This window comes from Pleurodeles waltl, chromosome 9, assembly GCF_031143425.1.
Source record: "Pleurodeles waltl isolate 20211129_DDA chromosome 9, aPleWal1.hap1.20221129, whole genome shotgun sequence".
Taxonomy (NCBI): Eukaryota; Metazoa; Chordata; class Amphibia; order Caudata; family Salamandridae; genus Pleurodeles; species Pleurodeles waltl.
Window position 1 is genome coordinate 38,338,920 of NC_090448.1, and position 13,187 is coordinate 38,352,106.

Below are 13,187 nucleotides of genomic sequence, written 5' to 3' on the forward strand. Positions count from 1 at the left end.
ATGCAGAGCGGAGGAGCTCTCATCAGTGACGGGCCACCTCACAGTGTGCCTGTCACCAGGTCCCAAGATGGCTTCATGATGCAGAGTGCAGGGGCTCACAGTGGTGACGGGCCACCTCACACTGTGTCTGTCACCGGGTCCCAAGGTGGCTTCATGATGCAGAGTGCAGGGGCTCACAGTGGTGACAGGCCACCTCACACTGTCACCGGGTCCCAATATGGCTTCATGATGCAGAGTGCAGGGGTTCACAGTGGTGACGGGCCACCTCACAGTGTGTCTGTCACCGGGTCCCAAGGTGGCTTCATGATGCAGAGTGCAGAAGCTCACAGTGGTGACGGGCCACCTCACAGTGTGTCTGTCACCAGTTCCCAAGGTGGCTTCATGATGCAGAGCGGAGGAGCTCTCATCGGTGACGGGCCACCTCACAGTGTGCCTGTCACCAGGTGCCAAGATGGTTTCATGATGCAAAGTGCAGGGGCTCACAGTGGTGACAGGCCACCTCACACTGTCACCGGATCCCAAGATGGCTTCATGATGCAGAGTGCAGGGGCTCACAGCGGTGACGGGCCACCTCACAGTGTGTCTGTCACCAGGTCCCGAGGTGGCTTCATGATGCAGAGTGCAGGGGCTCACAGCGGTGACGGGCCACCTCACAGTGTGTCAGTCACCAGGTCCCGAGGTGGCTTCATGATGCAGAGTGCAGGGGCTCACAGTGGTGACGGGCCACCTCACAGTGTGTCTGTCACCGGGTCCCAAGGTGGCTTCATGATGCAGAGTGCAGGGGCTCACAGTGGTGACGGGCCACCTCACAGTGTGTGTGTCACCGGGTCCCATGGTGGCTTCATGATGCAGAGTGCAGGCGCTCACAGTGGTGACGGGCCACCTTACAGTGTGCCTGTCACCGGGTCCCAAGGTGGCTTCATGATGCAGAGTGCAGGGGCTCACAGTGGTGACGGGTCACCTCACAATGTCACCGGGTCCCGAGGTGGCTTCATGATGCAGAGTGCAGGGGCTCACAGTGGTGACGGGCCACCTCACAGTGTGTCTGTGATCGGGTCCTGAGGTGGCTTCATGATGCAGAGTGCAGGGGCTCACAGTGGTGACGGGTCACCTGACAGTGTGCCTGTCACTGGGTCCGAGGTCACTTTAGGATGGAGAGTGCTGGGGCTCACAGTGGTGATGGGCCACCTGACTGTGTGCCTGTCACCGGGTCCCAAGATGGCTTCATGATGCAGAGTGAGGGGTTTACAGCGGTGACAGGCCACCTCACAGTGTGTCTGTCACCAGGTCCCAAGGTGGCTTCATGATGCAGAGTGCAGGGGTTCACAGTGGTGACGGGCCACCTCACAGTGTGTGTGTCACTGGGACCCGAGGTGGCTTCATGATGCAGAGTGCAGGGGCTCACAGTGGTGACGGGCCACCTCACAGTGTGTCTGTGATCGGGTCCTGAGGTGGCTTCATGATGCAGAGTGAGGGGTTCACAGCGGTGACAGGCCACCTCACAGTGTGCTTTCACCAAGTGGCAAGATTTCTTCATGTTGCAGAGTGCAAGGCTCACAACGGTGACGGGCCACCTTACAGTGTGCATGTCACTGGGTCCTAAGGTGGCTTTGTGATGCAGGGGCTCACAACGGTGACGGGCCACCTCACAGTGTGTCGGTCACTGGGTCCCAAGATGGCTTTACGATGCAGAGTGCAGGGGTTCACAACAGTAATGGGCCACCTCTCAGTGTGCCGGTCACCGGGTCCCGAGGTGGCTTCATGATGCAGAGTGCAGGGGCTCACAGTGGTGACGGGCCACCTCACAGTGTGTCTGTCACCGGGTCCCGAGGTGGCTTCATGATGCAGAGTGCAGGGGGTCACAGCGGTGACGGGCCACCTCACAGTGTGTCTGTCACCGGGTCCCGAGGTGGCTTCATGATGCCGAGTGCAGGGGCTCACAGTGGTGACGGGCCACCTCACAGTGTATCTGTCACTGGGTCCCAAGGTGGCTTCATGATGCAGAGTGCAGGGGCTCACACTGGTGACGGGCCACCTCACAGTGTGTCTGTCACCGGGTCCCAAGGTGGCTTCATGATGCAGAGTGCAGGGGCTCACAGTGGTGACGGCCACCTCACAGTGTGTCTGTCACCAGGTCTCAAGATGGCTTCATGATGCAGAGTGCAGGGGCTCACAGTGGTGACGGGCCACCTCACAGTGTGTGTGTCACTGGGTCCCAAGGTGGCTTCATGATGCAGAGTGCTGGGGCTCACAGTGGTGACGGGCACCTCACAGTGTGTCTGTTAGCGGATCCCATGATGGCTTCATGATGCAGAGTGCAGGGGCTCACAGTGGTGACAGGCCACCTCACAGTGTGTCTGTCACCAGGTCCCAAGGTGGCTTCATGATGCAGAGTGCAGGGGCTCACAGTGGTGACGGGCCACCTCACAGTGTGTCTGTCACCGGGTCCCAAGGTGGCTTCATGATGCAGAGTGCAGGGGCTCACAGTGGTGACGGGCCACCTCACAGTGTGTGTGTCACCGGGTCCCAAGGTGGCTTCATGATGCAGACTGCAGGCGCTCACAGTGGTGACGGGCCACCTTACAGTGTGCCTGTCACCGGGTCCCAAGGTGGCTTCATGATGCAGAGTGCAGGGGCTCACAGTGGTGACGGGTCACCTCACAGTGTCACCGGGTCCCGAGGTGGCTTCATGATGCAGAGTGCAGGGGCTCACAGTGGTGACGGGCCACCTCACAGTGTGTCTGTGATCGGGTCCTGAGGTGGCTTCATGATGCAGAGTGCAGGGGCTCACAGTGGTGACGGGTCACCTGACAGTGTGCCTGTCACTGGGTCCGAGGTCACTTTATGATGGAGAGTGCTGGGGCTCACAGTGGTGATGGGCCACCTGACTGTGTGCCTGTCACCGGGTCCCAAGATGGCTTCATGATGCAGAGTGAGGGGTTCACAGTGGTGACGGGCCACCTCACAGTGTGTGTGTCACTGGGACCCGAGGTGGCTTCATGATGCAGAGTGCAGGGGCTCACAGTGGTGACGGGCCACCTCACAGTGTGTCTGTGATCGGGTCCTGAGGTGGCTTCATGATGCAGAGTGAGGGGTTCACAGCGGTGACTGGTCACCTGACAGTGTGCCTGTCACTGGGTCCGAGGTCATTTTATGATGCAGAGTGAGGGGTTCACAGCGGTGACAGGCCACCTCACAGTGTGCTTTCACCAAGTGCCAAGATTTCTTCATGTTGCAGAGTGCAAGGCTCACAGCGGTGGCAGGCCACCACACAGTGTGCCTGTCATCGGGTCCCAAGATGGCTTTATGATGCAGAGTGAGTGGTTCACAGCGATGACAGGCACCTCACAGTGTGCCTGTCACCAAGTGCCAAGATCTCTTCATGTTGCAGAGTGCAAGGCTCACAACGGTGACGGGCCACCTCACAGTGTGCATGTCACTGGGTCCTAAGGTGGCTTTGTGATGCAGGGGCTCACAATGGTGACGGGCCACCTCACAGTGTGCCGGTCACTGGGTCCCAAGATGGCTTTATGATGCAGAGTGCAGGGGTTCACAACAGTAATGGGCCACCTCTCAGTGTGCCGGTCACCGGGTCCCGAGGTGGCTTCATGATGCAGTGTGCAGGGGCTCACAGTGGTGACGGGCCACCTCACAGTGTGTCTGTCACCGGCTCCTGAGGTGGCTTCATGATGCAGAGTGCAGGGGGTCACAGCGGTGACGGGCCACCTCACAGTGTGTCTGTCACCGGGTCCCGAGGTGGCTTCATGATGCAGAGTGCAGGGGTCACAGCAGTGACAGCCACCTCACAGTGTGTCTGTCACCGGGTCCCGAGGTGGCTTCATGATGAAGAGTACAGGGGCTCACAGTGGTGACGGGCCACCTCACAGTGTGTGTGTCACCAGGTCCCAAGGTGGCTTCATGATGCAGAGTGCAGGGGCTCACAGTGGTGACTTGCCACCTCACAGTGTGTCTGTCACCGGGTCCCAAGATGGCTTCATGATGCAGAGTGCAGGGGCTCACAGCGGTGACGGGCCACCTCACAGTGGCCCTTTTGACCGCGGCGGTCATTCTGGGTTTCCCACTGGGCTGGCGGGCGGCCGCCGAAAGTCCACCCGCCAGCCCAGCGGGAAACACCCTTCCCACGAGGAAGCCGGCTCAGAATGGAGCCGGCAGAGTGGGAAGGTGCGACGGGTGCAGTTGCACCCGTCGCGAATTTCAGTGTCTGCAAAGCAGACACTGAAATTCTTTGTGGGGCCCTCTTACGGGGGCCCCTGCAGTGCCCATGCCATTGGCATGGACACTGCAGGGGCCCCCAGGGGCCCCACGACACCCCATACCGCCATCCTGTTCCTGGCGGGCGAACCGCCAGGAACAGGATGGCGGTATGGGTTGTCAGAATCCCCATGGCGGCGCAGCAAGCTGCGCCGCCATGGCGGATTCCCATGGGCAGCGGAAAGTCGGCGGTACACCGCCGGCTTTCCGCTTCTGGCCGTGGCTGTACCTCCGCGGTCAGAATGCCCGGCGGAGCACTGCCAGCCTGTTGGCGGTACTACCGCCAACCTCCACCCTGGCGGTATTTACCGCCAGGGTCAGAATGACCCCCAGTGTGTCTGTCACCATTTCCCAAGGTGGCTTCATGATGCAGAGTGCAGGGGCTCACAGTGGTGACGGGCACCTCACAGTGTGTCTGTCACCGGGTCCCAAGATGGCTTCATGATGCAGAGTGCAGGGGCTCACAGTGGTGACGGGCCACCTCACAGTGTGTGTGTCACTGGGACCCGAGGTGGCTTCATGATGCAGAGTGCAGGGGCTCACAGCGGTGACGGGCCACCTCACAGTGTGTGTGTCACTGGGACCCGAGGTGGCTTCATGATGCAGAGTGCAGGGGCTCACAGCGGTGACGGGCCACCTCTCAGTGTGCCGGTCACCGGGTCCCGAGGTGGCTTCATGATGCAGAGTGCAGGGGTTCACAGTGGTGACGGGCCACCTCACAGTGTGTCTGTCACCGGGTCCCAAGATGGCTTCATGATGCAGAGTGCAGGGGCTCACAGTGGTGACGGGCACCTCACAGTGTGTGTGTCACTGGGTCCCAAGGTGGCTTCATGATGCAGAGTGCTGGGGCTCACAGTGGTGACGGGCACCTCACAGTGTGTCTGTTAGCGGATCCCATGATGGCTTCATGATGCAGAGTGCAGGGGCTCACAGTGGTGACAGGCCACCTCACAGTGTGTCTGTCACCAGGTCCCAAGGTGGCTTCATGATGCAGTGTGCAGGGGCTCACAGTGGTGACGGGCCACCTCACAGTGTGTCTGTCACCGGGTCCCAAGGTGGCTTCATGATGCAGAGTGCAGGGGCTCACAGTGGTGACGGGCCACCTCACAGTGTGTGTGTCACCGGGTCCCAAGGTGGCTTCATGATGCAGACTGCAGGCGCTCACAGTGGTGACGGGCCACCTTACAATGTGCCTGTCACCGGGTCCCAAGGTGGCTTCATGATGCAGAGTGCAGGGGCTCACAGTGGTGACGGGTCACCTCACAGTGTCACCGGGTCCCGAGGTGGCTTCATGATGCAGAGTGCAGGGGCTCACAGTGGTGACGGGCCACCTCACAGTGTGTCTGTGATCGGGTCCTGAGGTGGCTTCATGATGCAGAGTGCAGGGGCTCACAGTGGTGACGGGCACCTCACAGTGTGCCGGTCACCAGGTCCCAAGGTGGCTTCATGATGGAGAGTGCAGGGGCTCACAGTGGTGACGGGCCACCTCACAGTGTGTGTGTCACTGGGACCCGAGGTGGCTTCATGATGCAGAGTGCAGGGGCTCACATTGGTGACTGTTGGAGGGTCACACACTGGTCTTGTGCCTGCACTACGCCTGTGACCAGGCTGCTCTGTTGATTAACTGCGGGTCAGGCTGGTCTGCTGAGCGTTGATTCCAGCCTTGGTCCGGCTTAGCAGTGCTTAACACCGCTTGGCATCACTGGTGCACTGGATCTCAATCACAAGCTTCAGTGCACTAGGAGAGGCTCAAAGCTCACAAGGCTGTCGATCTACCAAGTAAAGCTCAACAGCATGAATGTCCACTGCTGGCCTCAGGATTTGGGGAACGGCCCTGGACACTGTCCCTTTCTCTGCACAATTGTGAATCTTCAGAAAAAGGGTGTGTGTTAGATAGAGTCTCAGAGCCAGTATCCTTTTCACGCGTCCAATCAGATTTAAAATTCACCCCAGACTCTTAGGGGGAATCTGTCTTTGAGGGTAATTTCTCTTTCCGGTATCCCCAGCTCATGGCAAACATTTGGGGTGATAATTCCACCTCATTATGTATGTATATGAGATAAACTCTAGTATGGCTGTCAGCAGGAGGCGCCCAGATAAAGATGCAGGGCCGGGCATCAGTGCAGTCTTCTCCATGACACTAGTGCCACTTGGCCATGCCACCAGGCCAAAGCTGTCTCTCATGTAGGGCACACTTAGTTCAGCTGGAATTGGTCAGTAGTTGAACCAGACCTTTAAAGGTCCTTCCTAGAGATATGTGATGGAAGCCAGGCAGTACACTGCGCTTAACAGTGAATCTCAACGCAGCGAGATCTAATGGTCCAACATAGACCAGCACACTGGAAAATGGGAGGCAGAAAGTTTGTCTTACACCTAAAGTTGTGCTCCACCTCAGACATGCTGGCGTTACTCTACGCTGCAGTGTTTAATTTATGAAAAACATAAGTACCAGGTCCTAAGATATGTCCCAAGAAACAATCGCAGCATCGGCTGTCCATGTCCGTGCTGCCAAATGCCAGTTTCGACTCTGTCTACGAACAATCCCACGCCTACAGATGTGGCAATATGGACTGGTCCTGGGCACCCAAACCTGTAGAATTACATGTCTAAATATATTAACTGTTGAACTCACTGCTGAAGTACTCTTTGTAAAAATAAGTGGGCACTGCCCCCGTGTGGTAGACTGTCATTTATATGTGCTGTTGTTAAGAAATAAGTGCCAGGTCTGAGAACCAGCAAACACTGGCACAAATTAAGCACTGCACTGACACCATGTCTGGAGGCAAGCTATTCATGGTGTGACTTAGTCACATTCATCCCCCCAAAAATCACCCAAGCAAAGTGAGAAACAGGGGGCTACAGCGGGTATCGCCCGGAGGCCAGACTTCACCCTAAGCCAAACCCACAGGTTCAGTGCGACGAAGGCGCTACAGGCCTGCCAGACAGGTATTGGTTTTGGTCTCATTAATAACACATAACCCAAAACTATTGTAATAGTAAGGCTCTTCTGTGAGGAACAATGGAATCACATGGGAACAGAGATCAGAGAAAAGAGGGCAGGGTCACTGCACATGCTGACCTAAATACCTTCAGGCCCGCACCCCGAAAATAATAGTGCAGTGCCTCGTTAAAAAAAAACAAGTGCCAGGGCCCAAGGTATTCGTCAGGAGGCTACTGCATTTCTACCTATTAACCAATGAACTCCTACTAATGTGGCCATTTGGCTTTTTCCAGGTCACCCAAACTTGTAAGAATGGCCTGGATGCACTAGCATTATTTTTATATGTATATTGAATTGTTAAAGATGCTGGCTGTGTGATGTGATTACAAATAAACAGACAGCGCCACCATGTGGTGAAGTGTCTTGAGTAAGTGCCGGTTCCGGCACAAATTAAGCAGTGTGTCAGTGTGAGCTGCATAGAAGCGGTCTTGAGGAGATGAGGAAGGAGAGATCCATCCTCTTCCAGACTAGAGCGTGAATCTAATGCTTCAGTTGTACCACCTCCCAGGATGAGATCTTTAAACCTGTGACGCAAGGTGTGCTTCAGGCAAGGAGTCTTGCCCCCGTGTGTGCAGAAAGTATTAGCAGAACTGTAGAAAACACCAAATGTTCCCTCTTTCTGTATCTTCCACAGAATCGGAATAACAATATTGTTAAAGTATGCGTCACAGGATTTTATCAAAAGTGGCTTTTGTGCAATGTTACACGTGATAAATGTGGCAGTTTTTAGATTACAAAGAAGCGCAGGTTTGCAGAGCTTCCCAGATCATGTCTACTCAAGAGTGAGCTAAGTGTGCCTCTGGATAATGCAAAGCACGAGTGGAGACTGGATTATGATCCTGGCCACACATGGGCCCATAATGTGGGGCAGGACGGGCAAGAAGAGGCTTTTCTTGACAGCCATAGCAGGGCTGGAGCCATCTCCAGGAGATGCCCTGTCCCACCAGATCACCTCCTGGTCAGACCCCTGATGTCTTCATGATGGTGCAGTGAAGGACAAGTGTCGAGTGACCGCAGATTCAAACCTGTCTTACTTTCCACTCCTGGAGGGTCTTGTTGGACGTGTCGTGGCAAGTACACGAATCAGTGCTTTGGCCCGAAACCCTTAAGGCCCCATCTAGTGGACCCAGTTCCACAGAGTGACCTACATAGTCCAGGGCTTTCCACTACACCAAGCCTCCAAGCCATCCATCGACTTGTGTTTCGAAGGTGCCCGCACAGGGGCGCCATATCACAGAAGTAGGACCAGCACAAGCTATAATTAATAGGGATTTCCATTAGAACCATTACATTTTCTCTCAAAATAATTAGGGCTTGGCCTCTCTTTGCAGTTATGTCCCCCTTGTCCTTCTGGCCCTTGTACTGAGGTCATAGTACCCATCCTCTCTCACTGTGTCACAAAGACCCCAAAGATGGAGCTCAGCCCACTCACCATGTGTCATCACTAGTATTTGTGTTTCAGGAGGTGCGACTGGGGGACGCTCCAGTGGGCATTGCATCCCCTTGTCCTTCTGGTCCTCGTACTGAGACCATGTTACTCATCCTCCCGCACTGTGTCACGAAGACCCCAAAGATGGAGCTCAGCCCACTCACCGTGTGTCATCACTTGTATTTGTGTTTCAGGAAGTGCGACTGGGGGACGCTCCGGCGGGCATTACATTGCCTTGTCTTTCTGGCCCTTGTACTTAGGCCATGGTACTCATCCTCTGTCACTGTGTCACGAAGACCCCAAAGATGGAGCTCAGCCCACTCCCCATGTGTCATCACTTGTGTTTGTGTTTCAGGGGGTGCGACTGGGGGACGCTCCGGTGGGCATTACATCCTCTTGTTCTCCTGGTCCTTCTACTGAGGCTATGGTACTCATCCTCTCTCACTATGTTATGAAGACCCCAACGATGGAGCTCAGCCCACTCACCGTGTGTCATCACTTGTATTTGTGTTTCAGGGGGTGCGACTAGGGGACACTCTGGCAGGCATTACATCCCCTTGTCCTTGCTGGCCCTTGTACTGAGGCCATGGTACCCATCCTCTCTCACTGTGTCACAAAGACCCCAAAATGGAGCTCAGCCCACTCACCGTGTGTCATCACTTGTATTTGTGTTTCAGGGGGTGCGACTAGGGGACACTCCGGCGGGGATTACATTACCCAAGCCCAGCAGCTCCCTGAATGTTGAGGCGGGATGCGTTGTGCCCAACCCTTGCGACTCCAGCCCGTGCCGCCCCAACAGCGTGTGCAGAGATGAGTGGGGGGCCTTCACCTGTGTTTGTGAGCCAGGTAAGAGCACAGTCCCTTTCTGTTGGAAAATTTTCATTTTATACGTGTACAGGTAACCTCCAACCAGGAGATTGTTTCAGTGATCGCGAATGACTGTCTCTGTTCCCTTCTTTTCATCTGATATGTGACTTATTTACCTGCACAGCATGACAGATGCCATGATTTCACTACTCGCTTTGAACAAAAAATATCCCCTTTCCGGTTAATCTTAAACCCGAAAACCAGCTAGAGCACAGCACAAGTTGGAAGGCCTACTGTGGCCACGCCCACTTCCTGCCTCACCTCTTCAGAAGTCACCGGAAGAGCCCGCCCCTTTGCAGCCTTTAGCCCTCATGGAAATATACAGGCTCGGCCACGCCTGACCTTTGCTCCCTTTTCAAAGTCAGACATTTAGGAAATGCTATAGTGTTTGAAATATATGCTTTTAAAATGTATACAAAGAAGCCTGTTACTTTTATCTGTTGTGCAAATGCTGGCCCATTCTGATGGATACAACTACCTGTGGATTCCTCACCTAATGAATACTCCCATGGCGCCAGCATTCGACGGAAATCTTCTTCCTAGTCTCTGCACGTCGACGTCACTCTAGCCCACGCGACGCCGTCTGACGTCATACAGGCAATAAGAGGTCCTCGACGACGTGCCGACGTCAGTTCCCTTTTTTACGTGCATTCGAAACGGTTATCTTCGAGGGAGCAACTGTTACTTTCGTGGTTACAGTGTATTTTTTGCTGCGTAGTCCTTCGCTGCAGTAATAATGTTGCAGAGAAAGTCGGGTTTTAAGCCTTGTCGTGAGTGTGGGGGCAAGATGTCAGTTACGGATCCTCACTCCGACTGTCTTTGGTGTTTAAGCTCCGACCACGACGTCTCGACTTGCGATTCATGCCAGCACATGAATCCAAAGGCCCTCAAGGAACGTGAGGCGAAGTTGTTTATGGCGAAGTCGAAGAAAGAAAAACATCATAAGAAGTCTTCTTCGCCAAGGCATCGGCGTCATCAAGACTCCCGGCGCCGTAGAGAATCACGGCGCCATTCGAGCAAGGAGACTCGTTCCAGGTCTTCGGATCGGCGCCGGAGGACTTGGGAGGTCAGTCCCACGGTCACGCCGCATCCATCGACGCCGTTGCCCTCTCCGGCGTCACCGACTTTACCTGGACAGGCGTCGGTGATTGAAGTGGTGCAGCCTCTGGTGTTGTCCCCGGCGTCGCAGACGTCGAGGCCGGCGTCGGGGTCGCCTTCGATACAGGCACCCCAGTATCCGGCTTTTCCCACCCCTGGAGCCGATAGTACCGCATTCCTAAATGCGATGTATACCATCTTCCAACGGATGGCTCCAGGGGGTGCTCCGGCTGGCCCTTTGGCCTTTTCATTGGGTGATCCTGCGCCTCTACGGCCGGCACCCTTTATGCCCTTTCTCCCTTTTGGGAACGTGGGCTCGGCGCCGGTGTCGGCGCCGGTGGCCGCTCCGGTGGCTTCGGAGGGATTGGCCCCGGAGATTTCCATCCCGTCGACGTCGGGATTTCGTCCTGTGACTCCAGTGGGTCCATCCGCTCCGAGTGCTCTTTCATCGGCGCCGAAGTTACCTGTGGCGCCGGACGCGGCGTCTGTGGCTTCTGAAGATCGGCACCGATCTTCGGCTTCGGCGGAGGCATTGTCGACTCCGCATATCGAGCAGAGGCTTCATTCGAGGAGACGTGCTCTCCGTTTATTAGAGGAGCAGGAGTACCAACGAGTCCTGGAAGAAGGAGAACTAGAGGACTCGGTTGATGGACTGCATGGTCTAGATACAGCCAGTGGGCTGGACACTTCCCCTGAGTGGGATCTTTCATCTCCAGGGGAATACACGGAGGAGGCTGCTTCCTTTCACGCAGTGGTACGGAAGGCAGCTAGTTTTCTGGACCTGCCTTTGCCGGTGGCAGAGACAAAACAGAACCTTCTGACAGAGGTGCTTCATCCGGCCTCAGCTGCGGCAGAGCCTCTATTGCCCTTTAATGACGCTTTGCTGGATCCGGTGCTAGAGGTGTGGAAGAGACCAGTATCTTCCCCAGCGGTTCATAGAGCCGTAGCCAGGAGGTATCGAGCTGCACCAACTGACCCTGGCTTTCTTTCTAGGCACCCTACACCGGAGAGCTTGGTGGTGCAGGCCTCCTGTTCATCCAAATCAGCGCCTGGTTCTTTCCCGACGGTGCCTGGGGACAGAGACTCGAAGAAACTGGATGCGCAGTCCAAGAAAATCTTTTCGGCCTGCAGTCTGGCGTTGAAGGCCACCAACGCAACTTGTATCCTGGGGAGATATGTTCATGCTCTTATGGATGACATTTCCTCATCATTTACGGAGCTTCCCCAGGGTCTTTTGGATGTTGTTTCAGATGCCCAGGCTGCTGCGACCCAGATTATTCAGGCTGGGCTGGATACGACCGACTCGGTGGCCAGAGCAATGGGCACGACTGTGGTGGCAAGGAGAAAGGCCTGGCTCCGTAATTCGGGGTTTTCTGCAGATGTGCAGTCAACCCTATTGGATCTCCCTTTTGATGGGGACAAGCTGTTTGGCGCCAAGGCAGATTCGGCCTTGGAACGTTTTAAGGAGAGCAGGGCCACAGCCAAATCGCTAGGACTCCAAGCTCATTCTTCCTCTGCCTCTTCCAGGATTTTCAGGAGGTTTCGGGGATTTGGGCGTGGCTCTTCCTCCTCTTCCTTTCGGGGGAGATTCCAGAAACCTGCCTCTTCCCATCCCTATAGATCTTTTAGAGGGAGAGGGAGGGCCCGCACCAGAGGAGCCTCTCAGCAGCACTCTGCCTCTTCCTCGTCCTCTGGAGGGGTGCAGCAGGGAAAGCAGCCTTAGGCTTCCACCATTTCCCACTCACTCCTCTCCTGTAGGGGGAAGATTACAGCATTTTCTCCGCAAGTGGAAGACTATTACAACGGACACTTGGGTTCTCAGTATTGTGGGAAAAGGCTACACCCTTCCCTTTCGGGAGTTCCCGCCCCTCATCCCGCCCCGCCCATCTTATTGTTCAGAAGAACACCTCCTGTTGCTAGAACAGGAGGTACAAGTCCTCCTTTCAAAGGGCGCGGTAGAGTTGGTCCCAGAGCAGGAAAGGGGTCGAGGTTGTTACTCAAGGTATTTCCTGATTCCCAAGAAGGATGGTCGGTTGAGACCAATCCTGGACCTGAGGATCTTGAATTGGTTCCTCAAACAGGAAAAGTTCAAGATGCTGACCCTAGCTCAGGTGCTTTGGGCGTTGAACAAGGAAGATTGGATGGTGTCTGTCGACTTGCAGGATGCTTACTTTCATATCCCGATACTCAAGTCACACAGGAAGTATCTCCGGTTTATGGTGGGATCGCAGCACTATCAGTTTGCGGTCCTTCCGTTTGGTCTTACTTCAGCACCTCGAGTCTTCACGAAGGTGATGTCGGTGGTTGCGGCAGAGCTCAGAAGGAAGGGGATAGCAGTATTCCCTTACTTGGACGACTGGTTGATCAAAGCCAAGTCGCCGGAGCTTGTGTCGCATCATCTGCAGTCAACGACTCAGTTGTTGTTCGACCTGGGTTTTTCGGTGAACGAGCCCAAATCTCACCTGGAGCCCTCTCAGCGCCTCCTGTTCATAGGGGCAGTACTGGATACAACATTGAGTC

General features: G+C 55.4%; 1 protein-coding gene across 2 annotated transcripts in view; it reads left to right on the top strand.

Moving 5' to 3' along the window:
* Positions 1-13,187, top strand: part of CELSR3 (cadherin EGF LAG seven-pass G-type receptor 3) — a 631,136-nt gene that overhangs the window by 410,172 nt on the left and 207,777 nt on the right. For both annotated transcript variants that reach the window (XR_011198602.1, XM_069206219.1), the window contains exon 12: positions 9,380-9,548. Coding sequence is in view for 1 of the 2 variants with exons in the window: in XM_069206219.1 (XP_069062320.1) it covers positions 9,380-9,548 (169 nt within the window). In the remaining variant the exon portion in view is untranslated. The remainder of the gene's footprint in view (positions 1-9,379; positions 9,549-13,187) is intronic.